This window comes from Ursus arctos, chromosome X (assembly GCF_023065955.2).
Source record: "Ursus arctos isolate Adak ecotype North America chromosome X, UrsArc2.0, whole genome shotgun sequence".
NCBI classification, from domain to species: domain Eukaryota; kingdom Metazoa; phylum Chordata; class Mammalia; order Carnivora; family Ursidae; genus Ursus; species Ursus arctos.
The window spans coordinates 17,154,468-17,182,397 of NC_079873.1; the positions used below are offsets into that span (position 1 = coordinate 17,154,468).

At 36.9% G+C, this 27,930-nt stretch overlaps 1 protein-coding gene and 1 long non-coding RNA gene across 6 annotated transcripts in view; one reads left to right on the top strand and one right to left on the bottom strand.

The window, feature by feature from the left end:
* The window catches only part of CNKSR2 (connector enhancer of kinase suppressor of Ras 2), a 251,661-nt gene that overhangs the window by 170,634 nt on the left and 53,097 nt on the right, over nt 1–27,930 (top strand). For 2 of the 4 annotated variants that reach the window (XM_044377556.3, XM_044377558.3), the window contains 6 exons: nt 1,389–1,478; nt 3,024–3,238; nt 23,433–23,481; nt 23,899–24,071; nt 26,832–26,905; nt 27,196–27,267. In XM_044377556.3, the coding sequence (XP_044233491.1) occupies nt 1,389–1,478; nt 3,024–3,238; nt 23,433–23,481; nt 23,899–24,071; nt 26,832–26,905; nt 27,196–27,267 (673 nt within the window). The remainder of the gene's footprint in view (nt 1–1,388; nt 1,479–3,023; nt 3,239–23,432; nt 23,482–23,898; nt 24,072–26,831; nt 26,906–27,195; nt 27,268–27,930) is intronic. The other 2 variants (XM_044377559.3, XM_044377557.3) reach the window with 1 other exon arrangement.
* LOC123000139 (uncharacterized) overlaps nt 7,005–27,930 on the bottom strand; it is a 68,592-nt gene continuing 47,666 nt past the window's right edge. For both annotated transcript variants that reach the window (XR_006407910.3, XR_006407909.3), the window contains 4 exons: nt 23,819–23,969; nt 23,326–23,450; nt 8,574–8,684; nt 7,005–8,045 (listed from right to left, as the gene is read on the bottom strand). This is a non-coding gene — a long non-coding RNA (uncharacterized LOC123000139). The remainder of the gene's footprint in view (nt 8,046–8,573; nt 8,685–23,325; nt 23,451–23,818; nt 23,970–27,930) is intronic.

Genomic DNA, 27,930 nt, shown 5'->3' on the forward strand with positions numbered 1-27,930 from the left:
AGGAGGATGTTTGGACTTGGAATGCTGTAGGAATGGCCCTAGAAATACAGAAGGTGGTAGTTGAAAAGTGGAATACTACAAGAGATTACAGACTTTGCAGTTGACAGGTTAAGCATATGACCACAGGAGTGGGTGGAGGAGAGAGCCTCAAGAAACTGAGAGACCAGAATATTGGAGGGTAAATATTGAAGGCACCAAGAATTATGTCAGAAGTGGTGTTTAAGTGCCTGGGTTTCAACCCTGGTACTACACAGTTCCCAACTGTGTCCTTGGGCCAATTACATAACCCGTCTCAGTTTCTTCATCTGATAAAACAAGGGTAATGATAGTATATTTCTTATAACTATGAGAATTAAACAATTTAATACTTATAAAGCCCTTAGTATTTGGCATATGGTAAATGATATATAAGTGTTAGTACTATTATCACGAGCATCATAATCATCATTATTATGATCCAGTCCCGTCTGAGTCTTGGCTTTTCATTGATTTAAAATTTATTAAGTAGTTATTGTATGCCAGCGAGTGTGCTAGGTATCCTTTTCAAAACTTTGTATGATTTTCTTTGGCTCTTTTGTGCTTCAGGAATTTCAAGTTGATCAAAAATAATATACTGCAGCCTCACCAAAAAGTTATCCTTGAAGTCTATGCCATGAGTTTTGCTTGCTAAAGTAAAATGCTATTTAGTAAATATACAGACAGGGGAATACAGGACAGGCCAAAGCAGTGATTACTTGGATCTGGAAACTAGACTTGTTCACAACAGCAAAAGAGATGCTTGGGGGGCAGACCCAACTATAGGCCATAAACGGGAATCTAGCCATACTGCTGAAGCATGGTGGTATATCCAGAATGTATTATGACAGGAGTTAGGAGGCAGTGAAGATGGAAAGTTAGCATTGTAGTGTTCCAACATGCCACAGTGGGTTAATGTCCTTGCAGGCAGGTTAAACACAAGGGGCTACTTACTACCTTGGAGATAGGCTATCAAGATGTAGACACTTGGGCATTGGGGAATAAGACAGAGATCCAGTGACTGAAGAGAAGGTTCTAAATAGTGATACTATACTAAATAGTGATACCTAAAATAGTGATACTCTTTGTAAAGGACCACACTCTTAAAGTCTGGGGCTCCTAAGAGAGGAAACCTAGGCTGTTCTTTATTATTTATAAAAGGATGCCTTACGATTGCATTATCACCTGGCCAATTGCCACAGGCAGTTTCACCTTCTGGCTCAAAACACACATTTTTCATCTACACAAATGCCAACCATAACGTTGCATATGAGTGAGTGTGTTTTGCAGATTGTAGCTAAAAATCAGTGTTAAGTATGAGCAGACGTGGGGAAGAAAAACAATGTGATGTGAATTTTGTTCTCTGTGTTTAGGCAAGCTACGACCTATATCTATGCCAGTGGAATATAATTGGGTGGGGGACTATGAAGATCCAAATAAGATGAAGAGAGATAGTAGAAGAGGTAAGTGTTCTAGAATTTCAGTGTAGGCTGGGTTGTTGGAACAAAAAGCAAATTTAAATGTTCTTTAAATAGGTTGTTATAGCTTCAGTGGAAAACTTCATTCTCTCTTTGACTTTATGATACACCCAAACCAACTCAGACCAACGTTTGACTATCTTGATATGTTATTAAATTGATATCTTCTCTGAATGTCTCTTAAGGAATTCAGGGTAGATAAGTACAGTGTAAAAAAATTAATATCTGATGGCTATGTGAAAGTCACTATTTGGAAAACAAGGTCAGAAGTGTGAAACTGCATAAAAGAATTAAGTTCAGTGAGTAGGAAGAGTTTGTGATCAGTCCCCATTGGTCCGCAATGCAACCTCACTACTTTTGTATTAGTACAATCTTAAAATGAGTATTGATGTACATGAATAAAGCTAATGGAAACTTGGCCAGTGACTCTAATGAAAACCATATAGAAATGGAAAAAAAACACTTTGCTTTTTTTTCTCTTCTGTTTGCTGTTCAGGGTTATCTTCTTACTTGGGGGTGGGCTACACTTGAAGTATCTACCAAAAGTAAGTTTTTATGTTCACTTATCCTGCTATTGAGGTGAGCAGTAAAGAGAGTCACTGAAAGTCTCACTACTAAATGGGATTCAACCAGTTGTGGATATGGTGGGCTACATCCGCTTTCTGAAATAGAGAGCCATAAAGTTGTAGATAAAAAATAAAACACAGCAAAAAACTATTCGTAGGACCTCAGCTCACTAATCTCCCTTCATAATATATTTAACCCATTTGTCTATTATTTCTAGCCAATGTACAGAATTTACCATACAGGGATAAGCAAGCATGAATATCTGCTTCATTAGTCTAGTTAACACCTATTTCATGGAGTGAACATTTCAGAAAATGTTGGTAAATACAAGAACATTGACAGATTCCTTTACATCTATGTTTTCATTCCATTTTCCAAACTTTAGTTTCTAACTTCATTTCTGTTATTGAATTAATCAAGAAAAAAAATCAAAAGGAAGACATATATGCTATTTCTGAATCACTGTTTTGGGACTTCATATGACAGTGATATCTTGGGGGGGGAATGCCTTATGAAGTTCTAAGTGCTGGCTATCAGTTTAAGCATAGATTCTATGAATTAAGTTTCCTGACTCTTGGTTCAAAATGTGGGCTTTAACTTCTCCACGGATCCTAGTCTGTTATATTATAGGTCAGTGTTTGTCATCGATTTTTAGCAGAAACCCCCTGGGGGAACGTGTTAAAAATTTTATGAGCCACACACCCAAAACTCCTGATTTAGGTTTTGCAGCGATTCTCATATAGTTGGTCCAGAGATAAAACTTGGAGAAATAATCTGTAGGCTATTTCTTATTGCCCTATGATCCCAAATGATTAAGATGCTCTATATTTTCACGACATAAGTATTTTATAAATTAAATCAAGTTACACGTCTGAAATGAAATCTAATAGCACAATCAGGAAAGAGCGGTAGATTTGGAATATTTGCATATTTATATTGGTGTATTTATCTCTTTTTATATAGAAAACTCTCTACTCCGATATATGAGCAATGAAAAAATTGCTCAAGAAGAATACATGTTTCAGAGAAACAGCAAAAAAGACACAGGGAAGAAGTCTAAAAAGAAGAGCGATAAGAGTAATAGCCCGACTCACTATTCACTGCTACCTAGTTTGCAAATGGATGCACTGAGACAGGACATCATGGGCACGCCTGTGCCAGAGACCACACTATACCATGTAAGTAAAATTTCAAAGACTCTGTGCTATAGCTTCTATTGGGAGCTTGGCAAATGACTCTTTTGGGTAAAGTCCAGATTGCTTGTCTTTATCCTATTGCCAGATTTTCATAAAAGATCCTAAGTTTAGAAATGTTTTGAAAAACTTTGATGGCTTATTGATTTGTTCTTCAGGTCATATATTCAATGAGTTCATATGTTGTAGCAGGTTCGATTTTTTTTAATGCAATAATATGCTCAGAATTGATGGAGAATAATAATTAGCTGATTAATCACCTATAATAATAAGCAGTAACTGGATAGCTATAAAAGTTAACATTAAAGATAGGATTTTTAATATATTCCTGAGCATCTCTTATGTGCTAGACTTGGAGTATGGTGCTCGAGGTAAAAATGAGAATACATAGATAGCACTTTATTATATGGAGAGAAAAACACACCAAGAATTCCAATATAAATTGATTGTTGTAATAAGTAGGAGCAAGAAGTATAGGAGGAACGTGGGAGAAGGAGGGCCTTAGCTTTCTGGTTAAGTGAGAAAAGGCTTAGAATGGGAAGTATTTGGGGGAAGAGTGAAAGATGAGTAGCAATATTTTGGTGTATGTGTGAGAATATGGTATGTTCCAGGGACTTCATGTTGCTTAGAATGACTGGTTTGCTAAAAATCGAGGGAAAGAATGTGGGGAGGGGGCAGTGATGAGCCTAGAGAGGTAGACTGGACTTAGGTCAGGAGTTTTATAATAAAGAACTTGGGCTCTTTCTTGCAGTGATTTAAAAAAGAAATGGCTGAAGAAGTTTGAGCTGGGGACTCAAATAGACTGTTGGATCTCTTGGTTGCAGAGTCCTGAGAAACAGGTCTGAGGCCAAAGTCAGAGCCATTATGCCCAGGCCAGGCAGATGATGAGAAACTAGGACAGTGACAGTGTGGAGGCTGAGAATACTGTTAGCCAGAACATTCGATTGACAAAATCAACCCATTGTATGCCATTTAGTTAAAAGGGAATTTGTTGTGCCAATGAAACTATACCTTCTTACTACGAGCCTTTGGATTGCAAGTTTTAAAGTAATTTGGACAACCGTGCTTGGTGATCAGAGTATCAAAAATTTTTAATCTGCCAATGCAGTAAAAGGTGTACCATCTAGGTATACAAGGTGTGAAAGATTTAACAACTTCTACTTGAGTTACTTTTCTGAGCCAGTCTTTTAAATCATCTGCTTACTCATTCTAAAGCTCTCTCATAAAACTAGAGTGTAGAAAAATATTTTCATTTATTTGGGCAGAAGTAGGAGAGCCATTAGCGCTTCTAGGTGCTCATTCTCTACCCTCCCCAAGCCTCTTCCTCTCTAAGAGATAGCGCCCATATCAAAACCTGCCCCCCTAAGTGACTGACAAATCAAATGATTATATTTGCCACAGTCATTTCTAGTCAGTCTGAAATCAGTACTTTCAGCTGTATGAAGGGGGCCACTTTTGCTGTCACTAGTCAGAAATTCTGCCTGAATACTGAGCTCCCTCTAGAATCTGGTGTTCCGGTCATAAGTAATGTTGTCCAAACAAAGACCTAAACATAAGAGACAGCTGGTCTGTTCGAGAGGGAAGTTGGTAGTGGAAGATGAGGCTGGAAAGGGAAGAAGAGGCTGCTTCACCCAGAGCATGTAAACTATTAAGGAGTTTGGATTTATCCTAAGAGGAGAAGTAAGCCATTGAAGGCACATTTAAACACTCAGCCTTTGCCATCCTATTAAGCACATCTGGACAGGAGTATACTGTGTGAGGAAGGAAAATAGATGAATCTTGTGGATTTTGAGTTATTAATTTATGGAAGATAGTAAATGGTGAATCAAACTGGTAATGAGGAATATCCTGAGGATTGAGTATTGTAGAGGAGTATAAATTGTTACCACTTTTCTGAAGGGCATTATTTAGTTATATGTATCAAGAACCAAGTCTAGTAACTTCACTTCTAGAAGATTCTTCTAAGAAAGAAATCAGCCTACTTTTGCCTCCTACTTTTATTATGTGACCTGAGTCTGTAAGAAGGTATTTCCCAGATAGGTGATGTTTATCCCAACTAACTTTTGACAGAGGAACAGCATACAGTAAGGAATATTGTTAGTTGTCGGGGCGCGGTGTAGTCCTCCCATGTAACAGTGACCCACTAATCCCAGAGTAGAGGCTTGACACTTTCTAACTCTATTGTCTGCTTTAAAAGAAGCTAAATAATTGTTAGCCCCAAAGTGCATGCCTAATCAATGTTCAAATGCCTATAACCAATGTTCAAAAAGAGAAAACGTTAGAGGGTTTTCACTAGGCTCTAAGTTCCCGTGAGGAGGTTATAAGCCTTGTGCTTATTTACTATCTTCACAGTTATCAAGGGGGCTTCCTCATTTGTTGCCTTTCAAACCTCACAACAACCACATTGGCAAATGACAAAACTCAAACTCAGAAAGGTTAGGTGATTTACCCAAAGCTGTGCTGCGAAAAGTGTGACAGTAAGGACGAGAACCCAGATCACCTACCTGAGTGGTCTTTGCACACTCTACCCTGCTTCCCTATGCATGGTAGGCATTCCTTACACAAATGAATTTATGCTTTAATGACTAACTGCACGAATTTGGAAAAAGCTTGACTTTAAGAAACATGTGCCTTCATTTGTTGATTTTAAGAACATTTTCAGTATCTGGATTGACTTGTACCCAGAGTTCTCTTTTGTTCTGTGTTACTATTTTTTATTAAGTTCAGAAAAACATATAGATCTGCTGTTGTTATAAAGCACAAGTAGTTCTTTGGCATAATCTATTGCTGAGACTATGGAGTATTGTAGTTAAAATTGTCTGGACCTTGGAGGCAAAACAACATACGCTTAAATGATTGTGTCTTATATTTCACAGGAATTCTTGGTTTTTTAATCTGTTTATGGTCACCTATTTAAGAATTAAAGGATTTTTCCTTACGTTAAATTGTCCTGAAACACAAGATCAATATCAATATTTAATCACCTTCATGATGAACCACTAATCATTCTTATCAATTATTCCTTTGGTTACCACAGCCATTTTTTTTAATGTTTTTTTTTATTATATTATGTTAGTCACCATACAGTACATCCCTGGTTTCTGATGTAAAGTTCCATGATTCATTAGTTGCGTATAACACCCAGTGCACCATGCAATACGTGCTGTCCTTACTACCCATCAGCAGTCTATCCCATTCCCCCCTCTCCCCTCTGAAGCCCTCAGTTTGTTTCTCAGAGTCCATAGTCTCTCATGCTTCATTCCCCCTTCACCACAGCCATTTTTAATGGACTAGTGGAAGAGGACTCTGAAGGTTGAGTCCTGAACTTCATAGGTTGCTATCTCTGCTGTGATATACTATCTCCCAATGGTCTGAGTTCACATTTAGGCAAAATTTAGTTGAATTTAATAGCAGGATTATATCCACGTTAAATACCCTTTAAACAGTTTATCAAAAAAAACTGTATTGTGTATGTGGAGTGGGGGAGGGAAAGGGAGGTTCCCCATAAGCAGTCTTAGATTATAATCCCCATTGGTCTATTTTGGAAAGCAGCCCAATAAAAATACACAAAGCAAGGCAAATACAGTTTGATTTCACTGTTTGACTCCTTCCTCTTAGCAATTATAGCAGAAATGTGTATATAATAATAAAGAAAATTGAGAAGTTTGTGGTATTGTAAAATATAGGTTTTTATTAGTTCCATATATTTGTTATTCCAGTATATGTATTTTTCCTGTAATTGTTTAAAAGGAAATCACTCACTATGTTCTGACTACTCTGATCATACACTAGTCTTTGCTACCTCTTTCCTTTGTTAATATGCTATGCCCTATACTGAAAATGCTTTTACCCTTTTTTTCCCCTGGCTGACTCCCATCTAAACCTGAAATTAAAGAAGGGCTTTGTCTGGTCACTACCCTATAAGCTAAATCAGCTTCTCCTATTAAAGTCTCTTAGCACCCTCTATATTTTCTTCAAAAGCTTTTTTATGATTTGTAATTATATACTTATTTATGTGATTATCTGCTTAGTGTCTTTCTCCCTTGTACATAGTAGGGAGGGCATGTCCATGTTCACGACAAGAAAGGAAAGTTTTTCCATTTTGTTCAGCACTATATTTCAACACCTAATACAGGTATAGTATCTTATAAATGCTCAGTAAATATGAGACAAATAAATGAATAAGTGAGTGAATGTGACAGGAACTTTACTGCCTTTCTCCGGATCTCTCAGTTGGCGTCTTCATCCTGCAAACAGCTACCTCCACATCCTGCCCAGCACAAACAGGCCTTCAGTTGGTGTGTAATCGTAGTGGAAATTGCCAGGAACTTACTACCATAGCTCAGTGTCCCATGTGCCTGGGGAGAGCCCTCGGACTCTGAATATCTTCTGTCGTGTTTATCTAGTCCATATTACTGAATTTTTCCTTGGTTTATTGATTAACATTCCATTTCATTCCAACAATTGGAACCCTGCCCTTACTGGTTTACTGCTACAGAAGACACACCATGTGCAACCTACCTCTGGCTGTCCACCCATTCAAAAGAGTATTGGAAGCGCCTGTTAACTTATACTTACCATGTTGGGCTTCCTATCAAAGCAGGTCCCAGTTTGCACCTTTCATCAGGGCGATTTACAAGACTTCCCTGCTTCACAAGTACCGCTGGGGCAACAGGATCAGCTCCCCCTTGGTCCCCAGCCCACCTCCTCTATTCCAGCTCAGAGTTTCAGTTCCAGCTCGTTCGTGCTTGCTTCCTATCACTGCCATCTCATTAGGGAGGTCACAATATACCTGTCAGCCAAGCATGTTAAGGTATTTTTCAAAAGAGTATAACTTGATTTTACCTACTCACTGATTCTCTGTCTGAAAATGCAGGAGTCGTTAGCTGTCATCTGACCTTGAGAGCATAGGAAGAAAAGGCCGGCAGCAGTGTGTGTGTGTGAGAGAGAGAGAGAGAGAGAGGAGAGAGGGAGAGGGAGTGAGACAGAAATTCAAATGTAATGATAAAAGCCTTTAAGATAAAGACTTTTTAGATAAAGAATGATTAGATTCAGGTCTTTTTTTTTCCTTAATAAGATATACATATGACAACTTGCTCTCACATTAAAGTTGATAAACTAAACCATAAACAAAATAATAACTTATTTTAAATCTACATGCTGAGATGCCAAAACAAGTAAAATTTGATTATGGATCCAGGCAACATGCAGGTATACTTTCAGAAACTGATTAATGTGCTTTCAGATGGCTTATTTAAAACAGATTTAGAGTAGGTGTTCAAAAATCTGGATAATCTTTTCAGAACATTCCAACACTTACGTGATTTGTCTTAGTTACTTAGGATATAACGGCCAACTTTCAGTTGTTTTACTTCTAATAAATACTTTTAGCCATCCTCATCAACTTGTGAAGGTATTTTTGGTAAAACTCCTGAAAGAAGGAGGCGGAGAGCCATTAAAAGACATTTTTTTTAACTTTACAAGTAGATGAACATTATGAAACAGACATTCTTTTAAGTAATTTACAAATTTTAACTCATTTCATTCTCATAACAGCCTTATGAAGAAGGTGCTGGTGTTATCCCCATTTTATAGATTAGGAAGCTGAGGCACATGGATTAAATAAATAGTAAAGAGTAGAGCTGGGATTTGAACATTAGCAGTCTGCCTCTTGGCATACTATATCGCCCCTCCAAAAAAAATAACATAATTTAATAGAAACTGTATAGCAGTTCTAATAGTGTCAACCATCTATAAAGCCCAATCTAAGTGCTGTGGAATATATATTAACTAATAATAATATTGTAAGTGCTGCTACTAATGGTAGCTGACATTTATTGATTGCTTACTAAGTTCCTATGCTAAAATTTTATATACATTATCTCATTGAATCCTCAAATTGACCTTGTGAGGTTGCTACTATTATGATGTCTATTTTGTAGAAGTGAAACACAGAGTTTAACTTACTTGTGGTCCCACAGCTAGAAAGTAGCAGACTTGAAATGTGAGTTCAAGCAGTCTGATTCACATTTGTAGATGAATAAAGCCATTTCTACCCATAAGTATTTGGTGAAGAGCTATTATTATCACAATGATGCGAAGTATGCTGTACTGTCAGGATATAAACATTTATAATTAAAGGTATCTGTAGTCATAAATGTTGGTTTGTCTAATCACTACCCTATTTGATGCATTGTTTCAAGATCAATGAAACTAAAATAAAACTAAATTTTAGTGGCTAAAAAGCCATCTCTGACCCAACAGTTGTTTATAACTACCACTTTCTCTGCATTTTCACTTTACCCACCTGGACAACAGCCATAGTACAGTGTGACATGATGTGTCTCTTCACCAGAGTGCATGCAGACATGTTAGATATCCATTGTAAACATTATTGTATTTGTATTTGTATGTACTCTCTGATTCCTGCGCATGACTTGATTATTTCTAGAGTGTTAATGTCAAATTCAGTAAAGCCCTGCATACCGTGAAAAGCATTTCCCATGGACCATTTTACTAGAGCAGTGATTCTCCACATATCAGCTGTCCTTGGCAAAGAGCTCCTAATGGCTGAGACTTGATGCAGAAATGGAGGTCCTTTCTTTGTTTCTTATGGGCAGGTGACACATAATGACACAGACTTTCATTTTCACCTGTGACTAGATATTGCTTACTGATAACCTACCACATGATTTTAAAAGGTTATAAATTGAATAATCATAAAATAATGCATCAATAGAGTTTACCAAATATTCTAGTTCACTGTTTCTCCAAAAAGCCTAGTATCCATGCAACTGATGGTGCAGTCATGCTCTTACTGCACAAGCACAAGTGTAGATGGTCTGGGTTCCCACCATTTTCGGGAGGAATGCTATAATGATATGTCATTAGGATTTGTTTTAAATTATCCGTAGTTTTCAGTTGCTGTTTCTTTTTCATTATAAAGTATTGTTAGACTTCATCACTTTGGGTTTTCATTTGTTTTAGGTTGCTTGCTTTACCGTGTAGCATGTTGTCGTTCATATTACTCACGGTTTTCTAAAAATGATACTATGAATCATCCATATCCAACAGTACTTACATAGTCATAAAGTGGGGACCAGTGGACCATGGGGTCTGTTGGTGTGTCTTACGGGGCCACAATCAAAAACTGTTAAGACACCCTGCTTAAGACTGAAGCCAGTCTTTTCAGTTTCATGTTTGAACAAATGTGGGTTTCATGCTGCTAGTTCCCGGTTAGATAATGGCTGCCAGGAAGCAAAAGACAAAATCTGGCTTCATTAGTGAGGCATCATGCAAAACAGGACTCAAAAGAATTGAATTAGGAATTTATTGAGTTGAAATTTATTAAGTTTGAATCTTATTACAAATTCCTTGTTGCCTTTGAAAAAATTAAGTGAAACCTAAATTGTGATGAGAGGTCTTTGGCTTGCTTGTTAAGGTCAATATTTGGGGGCATAACTGCCTTGATCAGAGAGGGCAAAGAAGTCCCGTTCTCTCATGTTGTAGACCTATGTCTTCCAGCTGTATAGCCTCAGAAAAATATCCTCAAATTCTGTTGGCAGTAGGCCTTTTTTGCTCCCATAATCGTTTTACCCACATTATTTCACCACTATAACTCATTTAATCAAGCATCTCAAATTTAGTGAAACTTCAGGTAAAACTATTTTACCCCTAGAACTCTTTAAAGCCTCTTCTGACTGAAGAATCATAATCTGTATCACTTTATTTTCTTCACCCAAATCCTAAATATATTACCCCCTTGATGGTTTTATCACCCCCTGATTCCACAATACAGGTCTAATGATTTGGTATATATACCCAAATGTCATACAAAGATTCCTCTTAACAAATTCCACGTCTGTGTCTCTTGGCCCATATCTTATATGAGAATGAAGTTGAGGGCACAGTTAATGACTACTGTTACATTCTACTTTCTTGAAGAAAACTTTTCCAAGAACAGTGTTATATCGTTTGCAGCCTCCATGGACCCTTCGTTGGCTTTTGGCTGAGACAGCAACTGGCAGTGGGCCAAAGTGCACAAACTCAACCTAGAGTCTCAGTTCTAAATGATATTGCTAAATCTGTTTTTTAATACCTCTGCAAATATCAGGCTAGGCCAAGAACAGGATCCTAATAGACCTGAACCCAAAACCATCTGGAATGTTGAGAAATAGATGAGTGTTTCCAGTTCCTTTTCTTAATATGCAAACAATTTTAAATTAGCTAGATGCAAACTTTCCTGCTATAAGAAATAGGAGATTAAGTTATTTTCTCAGACTTTCTTTTGTTGTCATAAATTTGGAGCAGCCTTGAGGCAGTGGTTCTTATATCTAACCACCTCCGAGTAAAAGGGCTCAGCATTAAAGAAGAGAATTGCCTTTTCTAAGATTCAGAGAGCCAAGAATAATGCTGTACTTCTAGAACATGAGCTGGAAGTCAGCTGTATGAACCAGACACATTTGTGAATCTGTTTCTCATCATTAAAAAGAGGATAACACTTACCTAACCTGGTTGTTTCACAATTAAATCATACATTGTGTATGAAGTTTTTTTCCCACTGTTCTGGGCACGAAGTAACTATTCTTAATGCCATATGGAAAAGAAATTAATTCATTTACATGGAGGGGAATTTACTTCCTGATGAGCAAATCAGAAAGCTTTCCAGGACAAAAGCATACGTTCTCTTTGGGCATTAATGAGTGTATCAGTTAGGCTCCAATCAGGGAAGAAGAAGCACTAGGTAACATAAATAAAGGACCAGATCCTACTCAGTTAAGGAGCTAGTTAAGATGCCTCAGCAGAGGCAGCAGTCGTGAAGAAAATCTGGATGTGAAGCCAGGGAGAGCAAGATAAACTAGAACCCATGAGCACAAACTGGAAGCCTGCCTCCAACTTCAGCAACAAAGCTGGTGCCTTACGCCGTGGAGATTCACAGGCTCCTCGTCCGGGACTTGGAAGAGCTGAAGTTGTGGGCCCAGCTGCTGAGCCATACCAACAAGCAGCAGAACAGTGACAAAGTGTGTGAGTGACATCCTGCGCCAGCCTTCAGAGCAGCAGGGCTGCCGCTGCGCTTGTGTTCTCCGAAATGCTCGCAAATCGATTTGTGGCCCGCCCTAGCTAGAACCATACAGAGAAGGGAATTCCGAGACACGTAGTTCCGGCTTTGCTAAGTTGACACAGCAGGAAGCCACCACATTGAGGTCTCCTTTTCTGTGGCCACTGTAGGTGCCTACCAGGCAAAATCTGCTTTGCAAATTCTCTAGTGACAGTCTGCGTGAGAATCAGTGGTCAAGTGCAAAATTCTAACTTACCATAAATCTGGAGCGGACTCAAGGTACAGCCCACCTCTATGAAGGTATCATCCCTACAGCCCACTGACTTAATTTTCCAAAGCATATATTGGAAAATATAACTTCAAATTGTCATTTATCTACCTTCAGTCAGGAGATTGACTAATGGAAGCAGTAATTAGGATACCACATCTAATTTACCTAAAGAGGTTTCTACTTAATACAGTGCGTTCACCACTCCCTTTAAGAAGTCCTTTGCCTACTCTGAGGAGGAGTACCACAAGGCCAACACCTCGACCATGTTACCTTAACCAGTTGCTGAACTCCTTCACATAGTTGTGTTTTAGCATCACATCCTCATTTTTTATTAGACGACTGCCATGAGAAAGAGCCATGTGAAATCCACTTCTTTGTTTGCTATAAAAATATTTTTAAGGCTACTGTGTTTTCTACTCCTTTGTGCCCCCCATATATGTTTTTATAATTGGGTAAGAGCTTTGCCTCCTGTGATAAGAGTATATATGGAGTATGTGATATAGTCTCGCACTATGGTAGTGCACCGATATTGTTAGTATCTTTCCTCCAACCGTCCTCCCAAAATGTCCACACCAGCGGGCTGAGAACAAGCCCAGCCTAATCTAGGTGCATTTCAGGCAACCAGTTCTGGGGAAGTAGCGGCACACATCAGGCCCTGTAGAAATCTAATTTTTCATATCTGAGCTTGCATAAATTGCTTTCTTTCTCTTACTCAGTTTTCTCATTTACAAGATGAGCATAGCACTGCAGAGAGGACTCTGGAAAACGCCATCTAAATTGATAGCATAATGATGATTTGATTCCTGCTGCAAACACAGAATTTAAAAAAAAAAAAACTTCCCATCAAGTCCTTTTTTCCCTTCTGTTAGATAAAAACGGTTTTGCTTTCTTAGTCTCAAAATCATGTCCTACTAGATAGTTCAGAATGGAAGAGAAGGAAGAGTATGATTTATCTTTCTCAATTATTTTATTATAAAATGAATTGCATATAAAATGACTTTTTAAACTGTCTAAATTTAACTCTTATTTTTATCCAGTATTCCCTTTGAAAGATTTTCTGATAAGAAAAAAAATCTCCAGATCAAGAAAACTGCAGCAAAACTAACAGATGTAGAAACATTTGAAGTGGTTGTCTTAGAGAGTTTGTCTACTCTCTAAAAGCAAAAATCTCAGAATAAAAGCTTGATATAAACATACTCTTAGCCATGAAGGTATTTAGATAAAAGCTAGCATTCTTGGAATGAATTACACTGACGTGGCAAGAATTTCATGATGAGAAAATCTGTACAATATATCACAGCAACATACCTAAAAATAAATGTATCCGGAAAAAGCTGTTAGTTTCATATTCTTCTAAGTAAAGCCAGTAAGTCAATAGCCGGGAAAATTTTTCAATAATTCTGATCCAGTCATATCATTGCTGACAGCATTATCACGCCATATACAGTGGCCTCTTTTTGAGGTTCTTAGGTTTTGTGCATTTCTCATGGAAATGATTATTTTTATATTATTTATTTCTCTATTTTCTTTTACATATAATTTATTTCCTTGTCACTGAGTAGTCTTCAAAAGGAAAATCTGGTTCCCTGTTTTTCCTGGTCATAAACGTTGCTTTGTCACAAAAGATGGGCAAGCCTACCCCGATTTCTCTGACACCCAGAAGTCAACAGTTTGTCAAATAGAAGTGTCAGGAGCAGGAACTGTGCCCTAGTTCTGCTTTTCACCTGTTTAGACTTTCTGCCTCTATCTCGTACAAAATCTATGTTAATTGTACACATTAGTCAAGCACCCAAAAATAGCTGTATCTAATGTGGCTGGCAATAAGTTATTTCCATACATGGTGCAGTTTACACGTAAACTTAAGCGCCTTTCAATGAATAATCTAGCATTAAGTGTTAAGACTGACACTGATGGTGGGTATACATAATTCCTAAAACATCAGTAATTGGATGTACACTGGTGACTAGCCATTTTTCCCTTCATTTTAAAGTCAGAATCATGTACAATTAGTGATCTGTGAGATATTCTCAGAGCATTTGGTCTAAATCCCTGATGTTGCAGATGAAGAAAAGAGGTCAAGAGTAGTTCAGTGACTTGACCACAATCATAGGGCTGGAATATGGACTAGAATATGAAGAACTAGAAGTCAGGTCTCCTGATTCCTACCCCAGTGTTGCTGCAGTAGTCCCAAGCATTCCATTCTTGCTGAAGCATGGGCTTGAGAAGTATGTCACTCCAGCTGGTGTGTTGAGAATAAACTGAAGGGGCTGAGCTAAGTGTGGAAGCAGAGAGATAATGTAGGATCTGGTCGATTCCAGTAAGAGATAATAGTGGCTTAACCTTGGGCTCTAAAGTAGAGGTGGTCAGGAGGGGTTGGAGTCTGGCTATGATTTGAAGGGAGAGGGGACAGGAGGTGCTGACAGATTGCATACAAGATGCCGTAATGCAAAGCCTCAGTGTCCTGCACACACAGGTGGTCAGGAACTGTTTGATTCATGCTTGCAACAGATAATTCTATATCAGGTCCTTTGGTAAGAGCTGAGTATAGCCTGGTGAGCTAAAGCAGATGGCTTCTGCCTTCACAGAAACTAATACAGTAGTTAGAAACCACAGCTTGAGAAAGTGAACCAAGTAATTTTAAGACATTGCATAATAATCAGCAGTGTATCAGGTGAAAAATTGCATAACACAATGAATCAGCTCCAAGAGAATTCTCCTGTGTAAAGAATTAGTGGAGAGGCAGGCTCGCCTTATTTGGATCACTGATTCCCTCACCGGTATTGACATAGGGTTTTTTAATTGCACTGAGTTCAATTAACACTGTTAATAGGTTTGAATAAAATGTGATTGCAGTCTCATCCTTGTCTAACGTGGCTGAGCCTTATTACCTTTCTGTACCTTAGTTTCTATCTAATTTGCAAAATTAAAATGTTAACACGAGAGCTCCTCTCATGAAGCATATGATTAATGGTCACCCCCCCAAAAAAGAAAAATCCTGCAAATCTTTATTTTAATGCACAGAGCAATATAACTTGCTAATTAAAATAAAATTGGCAAAAGCATGAAAATTAAAAATTGATAAAATGTTTCCAGTTTGAATTATCTCCATTAATAATAAAGTGTTATCCTTAGTATCTCTCTGTTTTATAGAATCCTTTCTTTCCACATAGCAATGTACTTATATCACATGTCATGAGAGGTTTTCACAAGTGGAAGTCGTCGTGTCACAAGCAGTTTTTCTTTACTCTCACATTGTTACTATGACTACAGAATACTTATTTGGGAGGCAGTATTGCACAGAGTGATTAGGACAGGTTTTGGGATTGACAGACCTGGGATTGAATTTTAACTCTGCCACTATCTGTGTGGTCCTGAGCAAGCTGTTTACACATTCTGTGCCTCAATTTTCTCTTCTTTAAAATGGGGTTAATGATAACTACTTTAGAGGTTTATTGTAAGGTTTAAGATCAATAACTGATGTAAAGTTATGCCTGACACAGAAGCCCTCAGTAAATGATAATTATTGTGACCCAAGAATGACAGTCCCTATTTCACAAGCGTGGTGATTCTTTTTTTTTTTTAAGATTTTATTCATTTATTTGAGAGAGAGAGAGAGAGAAAGAGAGCATGAGCAGGGGAGGGGCAGAGGGAGAAGCAGACTCCCCGCTGAGCAGGGTGCGTGACACAGGGCTCCATCCCAGGACCCCAGGATCATGACCTGAGCCAAAGGCAGACGCTTCTCCAACCAAGCCACCCACCCAGGCACCCCCCAAGGGTGGTGATTCTTGTTACCCTTTTCAACCACTCACCAGTAATCACTCTTCTTCCTACCTTACCACCCCATAGGAAAAGAGGAATCACCTTATGGGATTCTGCATAAGATTCAATCACTTCCTTCCTTTAGAATCTGATACATATGACATTCTTTTGATGAAACATTGATTCTGCCCAACCTAATGAGTTTGACCTCTAAATTCCACCCCCCAATTACTACCTTTTTATTCTTTGCTAATTTATTAGCATACTTATTATTTTGAAAAGCACGCTTATTTTTGAGTGCCTGTGGAAGCATTTTCAGTCAATATAAAGTCAGAGTAAACTTACTGAATCCAGAGCAACGTCACGCCACTGTACTCAGACACCCCGTGTGCATGCAGTGTCTCATCCCTGTCCCACCCACTTCGCAGTTGCTCTCTCACGCAGCAGAATGGGCAAGGCTACCACAAACAGCACACTTGTTCAGTTCTGTGCTCTTATTTCTTGTAAGTGGAAGAGTTCTTGATTTAATATTTAGTCCCATTAGCATCTTACCCCACCTTCTCATATTTAGACCTTTTTTCTGCCAGCAGGCAATAATGAGAAAGTAAGGCAAAATACTTTTCTTTGTGAAATATTTAAATCTCAAAGACATTTATTTATTTAAAAATTAAATATGTGAAAGTAGCTATCATTTATCCCACGTGTTTCAAACTGCTAAGCACCTTCTTTTCTTATGTATAAGAAATAAGCTATTGGTTTGACTAGTCAGTGCAGAAATGTTGGAACTTTGCAGAAAATTACAGTAAGAGGAAGTTGCTATATTGCAACAAGAGAGTATTTTGATTGCAAATTTTTCCATAAGTGTGGCAATTTGCAACTTGAGAAGAATTTAATAGTAGCTGAGCTTTCAAAATGTAACACAGACACTGTCATTTTCTTCCACAATTAAAATAAGTGCTTCTGAAAGTTTCAGGATAAGAATGACCCAAATTACCCTCCCCCACACTTCCTCATCCAAAAGAGGGGGGAATGGAGTTTGAACAGAACATCTGTGGACAAAATGAAAGATAAATGGTCTTTTCAGGCAAATGTCTGAAAAAGGGATCTTTTATAGCCAAACAGAATACTATCGCATGCATCGCCATGGTTAAGTAGAGGATCAACAATACTTTCATAATGGCCTTTTATTTTAGCACATTCTATTTTTATGGGTAGAATTATGATTTCAACACACCCATTCATAATTCATCATGTAATTATTTGCATATATATCTTTTGACACAGATTTAATGTCCTTTTGCCAGCCACATCTTGAATTCAAATTTAAACTATTAAGTGCACTAAGACTGTCTCGGTACAAGTAATGCTAAAGGAGAGTGGATACAAAGAAATATTTCTTATCTAAGAAAAGAAACAACCTACTAAAGAACAGACCTATACGTGGATTACTGGAGAAGAGATACCTGTTTTTTTTATTTCCCCCGCTGAAGAACTTCTTCAGTTAAAACAATCACCTGATTAAGACTACATCCTATGCTCTTTGCTGATGGTTTGCTCAACTTCCATTCACTCAACCCGTATTCATTGAGCACTTCCTCTGTACTAGGCCCTGTTCTAGGCAGAAGATGAAACAGTGCATAAAATAGAACTCCTCTTTCGTGCCATTTATATTTGGAGGGAAAACTGGGTAATAAACAAAAAATATAAGTACTCTCAGTAATGCTGAGTGCTAAGGAGAGAAATAAAGCAGGGAAAGGAAATAGGAAGTATCGAGGGCAATGAGAATAACCATTTTAGATAAGGAAGCCTGGGAAGAATTTACTAAAAAAGAAGCATTTGAGTAATGATTTGAAGAAGTTAAAGGAGTAAGCCACAACAACATCTGGGCAAAGAACATCTCGGACAAAGGGAACATCAAGAGTAAAGGCCCTAAACGGGCCTCTACTTGGCATGCTCTAGCTACAGCAAGTGTGGCTGGAGCAAAGTTAGCAAGGGTAGGGGCAGGAGGCAAAGGGACCGGGCCATACAGGGCCTTCAAGGCCATTACAAGGATTTCGGCATTCAAATTCAAGGTGAGATGAGAAGCCAGTTGAAAGTTTTGTGTAGAGGGATGATTCAAATCATATTTTAACAAGATCACTCTGGCTCTTGTGTTGAAAATAGAGAAGGTAAGAGCAGAGGCAGGGAAGACAGTGAGGAAATATTTCAGTAATCCAGGTAAGGGATGATGGTAGCTCAGACCAGGGTGCTACTAGTAGAGGTAGTAAGAAAAAGTCATACTGTAACCAATATTTAAGACAGAGCTGATATAGCTTGCTGGTGGATTGGCTGTGGGATGTAAAAAAAGAGTTAAGGTTGACCTCAAGATTCTGGATGGGAACCCTTGTGGGGGTGGGGGGAATGGAATTGCTATTTACTAAGGTGTAGAAGACCAGGAAAGGAGCAGATTGGTTGACAGGTGGTGAGTATCAGAAGCTCAGTTTTGTACACGTTAAATCTATTGAGTTAGGAAATCTGCAGCTCAGTCAAGAAGTCCTAGCTAACAATATGAAGTCATACGTTACTAAAGATCAGAGTTTGTAGACATTCTTAGGGAGAAAGTTCTAAGAACTTTCACCCAGACACTCGCTACAATAAGCAAAAAGTATTAGTGAGGGAATTTAAAATATTTTATTGAGGGGCACCTAGGTGGCTCAGCTGATTAAGCATTTGATTCTTGGTTTCAGCTCAGGTCATGATTGCAGGGTCCTGGGATCGGGCCCCACATCATGCTCCTCACTCAGCAGGGAGTCTCCTTGAGGATTTCTCTCCCTTTGCCCCTCCTTCTGCTCATGCTCTCTCTCTCTCTTTCTCAGTAAATAAATAAATCTTTTCAAAAGAAAGATTTTATTAAATGATAATTTAGGAAATAAAGTAAAAATACATTTTCAAGGCAGTTAATCTCAAATGCTTACAAAAGGAATCTATTTTTGGTGGTCAATAAACATTATGAGCTTATGCTTTAAATACACACACACACACACACACTCACTCACTCACTCACTCACTCACACACTTACCCTACTCCAAACACATAAAAGGTTCTGATCATGGTCAAAAGTAAGATCTAGTCTCCAAGGACCAGAAAAAAGAAGAAAATTGCTCAGTGATGAATGGAACTAAAGCCACATACCTGGTAGGCTCTGAGTCCAGAAAGAAGTAAAGATGCCTGGGAGTCCACTGTAATGGTATGAGGGAACAAATGGACTGCAGCCATATCAGGAAACTGAGGATTGACTTCACTGAGTGAAGCCAACTGGGAAAGCAAGCAGAGCTTCCTCACCCATGAGTAGGGAGGTTGAATAAAAAACAGCCACTGACCAGAACTATGACTTGGACTTGGGTGATTCTTCCCTTACTAAATACAAATTATGGAAAATCCACAAAAGCACTTAAATTTTGAAATAATAATAGGATGATTAAAAGCAATGGATATTCAAAAGAGCCAATACCAACTAGACATCCTGGATATGTAAAATATAGTCAGTGAAATAAACATTCTATAAATAGGATAAACTTAAGACTGGATGCAATAAGAGAGAGAATTAGGAAACTAGAAGACATCAGAATGAATTTACCTAAAAAGCATTGCAGAAATATTAGAGGATAAGTTGATAAATTGAGAGGTGTCAACATATGTCTAGAGGGAAGAAAGAGACTGCTAAAGAAGACCATTTGAAGACATAATGCCTGAGATTGTTCAGAATTAAAGAAATAATACCTTCAAGGACAATACAATGAATGTGAAATAGGATTATTTAAAAGAAATTATAACCTAGACACTTTATGGTAAAATTGCAGAATATCAGGGATAAAGAGAGAAATATTTTAAAATCTACTGAGATACTAAAGACAACTTGTGACAAATGACAGTATAGCCACAGATGTCTTCGGAGTAGCAATAAAGGCCAAAAGAAAATAAAGGAATATATTCAAATTGCTGAGGGAAAATGATTTTCAACTCAGTCTTCTATGTGCAGCTAGGCTAGTATTCGAGAGTGAAGGATTTTTATATTTTTAAACATAAAAATCTAGAAGAGTTTGCTACTCACAGACTGTTATGAAAGAACTTCTAAAGGATATACTTGAGCATGAACCTGGAAGAAGGATGATCTGAAGCTAATAAGAAAAATTCAAATATAAAATATATGGTAAATTTTCACTGTTATGAGAAAAGAATTCATCATCATGGAAGCAAACATTTCAGGCCTCTTTTTCAGTCATAACACCTTATATGATCTGCTGTGTTAGCCATTATAGTCATGGGTCTGTTCTTAATGTCTTGATTATGTGACATTTTTCATGATATCATTAGAAACTGAAAAAAAGTGATACCAATTAAATATTTGTCATTCAGAATGAAGAATTCCATCAGTTCTAGAAAAGACTACACAGGATTGTAAATTTGCAACTCAGGAGTGCTTAATCACCCATTGCTAATGACATGAGGAAACCTTCATTGTCAAGAGCTTATTTATACATAAAAACCATGAACAATTTTTAATATAAGTTTTAAGAACTCTTTTGAATATGAGGCTTTTTCAGGGGTCCCCAAGATTACCCAGTGTTCTTTGATTCACTAGAAAGACTCACAAGACTCAGCATGTAGTTCTACCCACAGCTAAAATTTACTGCAGTGACACAGCAAGGAGGTATAGTCAGAGCAGTAAGGAAAAAAGACATCTATGGGATCTGGAGACATCTATGTGCAGGCCTCCTATGCTTTCTCCCTGTGACAGATCATGTAGAATACATTCTCACCCAAGCAGCAACAATGCAGTCATGTGTATAGTGTCTCTGCCCAAGGAAGCCCATTAAAGACTCAGCACCAAACGCTTTTATTGGATTGGTCATAGAGACATCCTCTGTCTAGGAAGTACAAAAATTCTAGATTCCCCAAAGAAAAACAGGTGTTTAGTCCCTGGGTGGGCAAAACATTCTTGCTGCTTAGTGAAGCTCATGTCAGTATAGGGAACTGTTTACCATCCAAGTTCCCAGATGGTAGCTGAGAGCCAACCTTGCAAGCAGGCCCCTCTGAGGTAGTAGCCTGAAGCCTGCTGTATTAACTGTCTTCTAGAGAGCTAGTTCCTTCACTGTAGTTTTCGTTGCTTTTCCTATTACTTTCAAAAGCATATACAGTTGACCCTTGAACAACACGGGTTTTATTCAGGGAAAGAAAAGATACTCTTATTAAAAAGAAGGCCTGGAGAGCATAAAATATGTTTTTGTGTAGATTTTAAAGTAGACCTCCAGTATCTAAGGAATAGCATGCAAAAGTCATAGGAGGCACCTTATATAACTCAATTCTTTCAAGTTGTCTGTTATACATGTAGCTCCCTAAAAACAAACCACCCCCATCTTTTTCATTTTTAAGAATAATGAACTGTAAGATTATAATTAGTACTTGTGGAAACACAAAAGAAAAAAAAAACAATCAGTAATTTTACAGACAACAATTTAGGGAAAATAACTATATGTAAATTACCTATATTTGAGCACACTAGCCTGAGTTATTACTTAAGCTCTTATTTTGAAATAAAGTGCACTCAAGAAAATCAACACAGCATAACAGGTTTTATCTTTTGTTTTCTCTCCAAAATTGATTATGAATTTCTGAATCCCGCAAAGTTTTATAAACACACACACACACACACCACGTACAGACATGTTTCCACTGCTTTGAGGGTGATTATTTCTGGGTTACACCATATATCAGCAAATTATCTGACCCTTATCCTCAGGACTGGTATCCATCCGTAATACCATATTCATGAGAATTAAGTAAACCATATACAAAACAAGAAAATTGCTATATAAGTAGAATGTTATTTTATGAAGAAAGATACCAAAGAAGAAAGTACGTCACAGAATACAAATGTGTTGTATAAAACCAAGACCAGCGAATTTTATGTAAGCAAAATCCAATTACCCCTTACAGGCATACCTTTGTAAAGAGAAAGAAGATTTTGTTACCTAAAATTCATTTTGAAGGAGTATCTGTGAATTGAAATTACACATGCTATCTCTGTACCCTGTTAGCTAGCTAACCATGTGAACATAATTAACCTCATTATACCAGTAAACAACGGTGTAGCTTAGTAGACTGCCTGACTAGACCCAGTGATTTGTAGTCATTGAAAGCTAGACCAGTCAATACAGTTGTGGGTTTTTCTCTTAAGACGTTAAGCTTTTCTGGTACTTAGCATAGTGCAGACAGATGGGTTTAGCTGAGATGGTTGTTTAGCCAGGCAAGTATGATGGAGAGAGCATGGCTCAACATAATGATTATAATGATGTCTCATGAAAACCGAGTGAGGAAAAAAGGCACAAAAGTGTGGTAAGGTCGACGAATTGGATGTCTCAATGAAGATTTTCTAAAAATGGCTGGGTTGGAGCTATTGGGCCACATAAAATGTCAGTAATAGAAGCAGTAGTTGCACGTGCTTAAGATAACAAACCTGGTCAGGGGGATGGGTAGCCGAGGAGAGGAGAAGTAAAGATCATTGCAGATGAGGAACTGAGGAGCCAAGGTACTGACATCACTTACACAAAGATTACTTGCCAGTCCTAGTAACAGAAGTAGGTGTGACAAGAAAATACTCATTCAAGTGCTGGTAGCTTATGGAAGGGAATGAACTTCAAAGTAACAAGTGAGAGTCGTATTTCCCTGACTACTTCATAAGCCCTTGTGAGAATGAAATGAGATATTGCCTGGGAAAGCACAATAAACCCATTTCAAAAAGGTAAAAAGTAGTACTGTATATATATGGTGTATATATATATAAGCCCTGAGTTTCACCACTGCTTTGTGCCCTGCTTTCTCTGCCTACAAAAGAAAGACAATGATAATATCCTTTCCCACTTCATGGGAGATTAGAAAGCCAAGTGAGATTATATATATGAATTTGTTTTGAGTCTTTGGAAAAACAAAGTGCTTTCTCTGACCTGGGTTCAGAGTCATTGTTCAGCTCTCGAGAGTTCTGTGCAGCATGCCAGCACTGTGGACGGCACTCTGAGTATCAAATAACATTCTTCTCTTCCTTTGATTTCAGACATTTCAGCAGTCCTCACTGCAGCACAAATCAAAGAAGAAAAACAAAGGTAAGAAAAGGAAATGAAACGAAATATGTAGCTACTTAGTTTACACTGTGATAATCACCAGCATACTTCATGCATCCTCTCTTGACCATTGTGGTTTATAAGATTACAGCCCCCTGGCAAGAGCTGCCAAGGCCAGCTTCTCTTTCAGGTCAATTATGATGAATGGGTACCTTTTACAATAAATGGTCTCGACTGATTTAGAGACTGAGATTACACACCTCTGATTCCATTGCATGTCACTTAGGTGGGGGGAAAAGAATTAAAGATTTCCATAGTTTTCTATTCTGATACAATGTAAAAATAAGAATTTTTAAGGTTGTTAAGTACCCAGACTTACCTTTATGAACTACAGATTAATCTTCTACCTTCACACTTGTATAAAATTTAAAGAACATTTTTATCTACTATTGCCTTTAGGTCCTATAGCTGGCAAGAGCAAAAGAAGAATTTCTTGCAAAGATCTTGGCCGGGGTGACTGTGAGGGTTGGCTTTGGAAAAAGAAAGATGCAAAGAGTTATTTTTCACAGAAATGGAAGAAATATTGGTTTGTCCTAAAGGATGCATCCCTATATTGGTATATTAATGAGGAGGTAAGACAAAGCACATTTTGTTTTCTCATCCACTTTCTGTCTTTAACCCAAAGAATCACTGTTCGGGGACTTTTATTTTAAAATCATATAACTACCTTAATGCTATTTCAGGAGAGTTCCACTAGCTATTTTTTAATCTGCCTTCTTAAAATGATTGCATTTGGGGGTTCTGGTAAGATAGTTGTCTCAATTATTCGAATGTGGCAACATATCTGAAACACAACACAGGTAAAATTCTGTGTATCTAATTCAAAATACCAAACTAATTCTAGCAATAGCTTAAGTAGAAGGATTATACATGGAATTTGAAATAGATTTTTAAATGTCTCATTTTTGCTCAAAGTTTTAAGTTTTTTTCTGTTTTCTTGGGGAAAAGAAGTTCTTTAATAATTTAAGTAAATTAAGAGCACATGAATTTGTTTTTCTTAAAGAATACGTGAACTGGAAGACTAGTTTGGGAAATCTGCAAGTATTCATTTCATTTGGCCCATTTAAGGGTGGGGCGAGGAGAGTGTATATAGTATATTTAAAGTGTTCTTATGGTTTCCTGTTTCATTTGCAGTAAACAGATCTTTATCCAGAGTAGTTATATCATAACCTACCACCTATCACAACAGATATGCAAGAGTATACCTTATTTGTTGATATTTCTTTGACTCTGCAATTATTTTCATTCTTTTGCCATAACCACCTATCGGTTCACCTTATTAAGATTTTTGTAATAATTTCTGTTGTTAACTTGTTTTCTCAAAAAATGGACATGGTTTAATATAGTGTGCTGGCTAAATAGTCTTACAGGAATACTGTTATGTTAAGATATTCATCAATTTGCATTTGAAGATTAGTTTTTGAAATATAATTTAACAACATAATTATTCTTATTATTATAGCATAAAATATCTAGAGGAGTTGTGTTTGTTATCGTTAAGAGAATAGACTTAACCCACCTGAGTTACTATGCATCAGTTTCCTCATCTGCAAAAAGGGGGAGTAATAATAGTACCTAGCTCACTGGGCTATCGTACGGATGAAATGAATCAGTTCATGTAAAGCCCACATAGAACAATGCCTGGCATACATGCAGTACTCAGTAATACACTATTAGTAATATTTTTTCAAATTGACCTCTTATTTAATTTGTAAAATCTTAAAGTAACATTTTGCTGTTTAATATAAATGCCTATATTATATAGAAAGATTTGGTTATTTTCTGCACTTTTGATATTATTTGTGCCAATCACACAGTTACCTAAAAAGTCTTCTATTTCACTAAATGTATCTTATTTTAGATATAAAAAAAAACTTTACCAATATTTTCATTTAACATATATCAAATACTTTTTGTTTGCCAACCAAATAGTATCAAAATATAGTCTTCGTTTCTCTTTAAGTTCACTTTTAGATTTGTCTGCTGTATGCTATATTATATTCTATGTTTCAAAGTGTAAGCGATAAAAAAAAAAACTGAGGCCCTTTTTTATTGAACTGTAGCTAAGTTTCAGTCAGAGTTGTTACTATGTTAACCTTGTGAGAAGTGAATGAATAATTCCATAGTATACATTATAAGAATAACTTGGTGTGATTTTTTTAGGAGAAATTAAAAATCCCTCATGACATCATTATATAGTAAGATCATATCTACTCCAAAAATATTTTAAATAGTTCAAAATTTAGAATTTTTATGTTAAAGATATCAAGGTTGATCTAGCAGATGTCAATAGAAAAAGAGATTTGAAACTATTGTGTTTACCCCAAGATTGGAAGAAAAAAAAGTACTCGAATATTGAAAAATACTGAAAAAGTTATAATACTCTCTTTTATAACACAAATTTCAGTCACTGTTAGTAACACCAGGTTTTTATTAAGTTTTACATTTATACATACATACTAAAAGAATTGAGAATCTGTATTTTTTTCTTTAAGATAGCAGATGGGGGTGTAATCTCACTTGAACTTGATATATAAAGAGCCAGATCAAACTGATAAGAGCTCAGATCAAAGTTTGGGGGAATAAAAGTCTGAGGAGCTTGGTCATGACCATGAAAGGACAACAGCAATGAAAGGATTTAGCCAAAGGTAGTCTTCGCCTAGTTGGAATAACTTGTATCTGACACAGATTTTGGGTAATTCTCCTATCTTGTTTTTCCTTGCCACATTAGAGAGAGGAGGATTTTATGGATTTCATTCAATTGTTCAAGTAAAAAATAACTTTTATATACTATAGCGTTCATACCAAGGTAGATATTTGAAATCAGATTAACCTATTTCATTTATAAAATCTTGAATACACAGCATGTTTAATTCAGGTTTGATAAAAGACTTTTTTGGAAGCAGAAAAGGAATTGCATTAGTAAATTTTGATGTATTTTATATCTGAACATTAAAAATTATAGAAAACTATGAATGGTGAATGTGGACTGAAGTTATTTTACATGTTATGAAAGTACGTATACGTTCTGGTGAGAAAATTACTTATAAAACATGTTTCACTTTGACAATTTAAAGAATTTTCTATCTTCATTCTAAGAAAGATTTTTCAAAATTTCTGCGTGTATCTTAATTTGTAGTATTCTAAATGTTCAAAGTATATCTTCAACTGAATGGAATGTAACAAGAGAGGAAGCCTCATCCCTAAAATGTCAAATTTAAGAAATTAAATGAACATATTTATTAGTATAAATTTTTAAGGCATAGTTATTTGGTATTATCAGCTTCAACCCCTTGTGTATAATACCCTAAATAAAAGTGTTGCCTCTTTAGGATGAAAAAGCAGAAGGATTCATCAGTCTGCCTGAATTTAAAATTGATAGAGCCAGTGAATGCCGCAAGAAATAGTAAGTTGATTTTATTTGGGGAGAGGGAGAGAAAGGAAGGGTTTTTTTTTTTTTTAATTTCTAGCTTTTAAATTACAGGTTGCTTGTCTAATGCTTTCAAATTGAGGTAATAAGAAAGCAGTTTTGTGGGCAGAAAATTGAATTTTTTACTGATTTCTGTCATCATGGCAGAAGTATTATATATGTGAACTCAGATTAGATATTGGGGTAATTCTACCCATAAAAATTATTTGGTTCTAACTTATTTCCCAATTTGAAATAAAGCAAGTGTACTTTGTTTCCTTTTGCAGTGCATTCAAAGCCTGTCATCCTAAAATCAAAAGCTTTTATTTTGCTGCTGAGCATCTCGATGATATGAACAGGTAAAGTGTTACTTAAATTTCAGAGCACTTAGAAAGGCAGTTAGGCTTAGAATTCTAAGCTTTCCACATTAATGTTAAAGAATAATGTCACTGTGATCGACCAGTTTAAAATAAAATGGACTCAGGCATAGCCGCATCTAGTCTTAGCTAATTTCAAAGAACAGCATTTTAAAGGTCAAAATGAACTTGTTGACTGTCAAGCTTACCAAAAATGTGTCTGAATCCATATATAGACCCAAAAATATCCCATGAAAAAAAAAAAAGATTTTTTTAAAAGTCCATTTCAAGAATGTGTCTTCAAATTTATTTCCAGGTGGGGGGAAAAGATAATCACCAAAAAAACCCTGACTTTTCCAAGTGCTGAGTATTTATGGCACAACATCCGTCTCAATAATTCTGTCCTAAGCAAAGTTAGTATTTCTTTTGTCATCTTTCTTCTATCACTGGACGATATTATACCTCCAAGTGATTAGATGGCTACATGGTTATATGGGGCTGTTGGGGGCGAAGGGAGAAATATATATTTTTTTACATATACATGCAATATTTTATACATATATATGTATTTCCATCATCTACAACATTCTGCTCCAGGTTTCCACTTTAGCTTTTATGAATTTGATCCTTTCTTCCTTTTCCTTCCTTTCCCCTGTCTCATTTCTA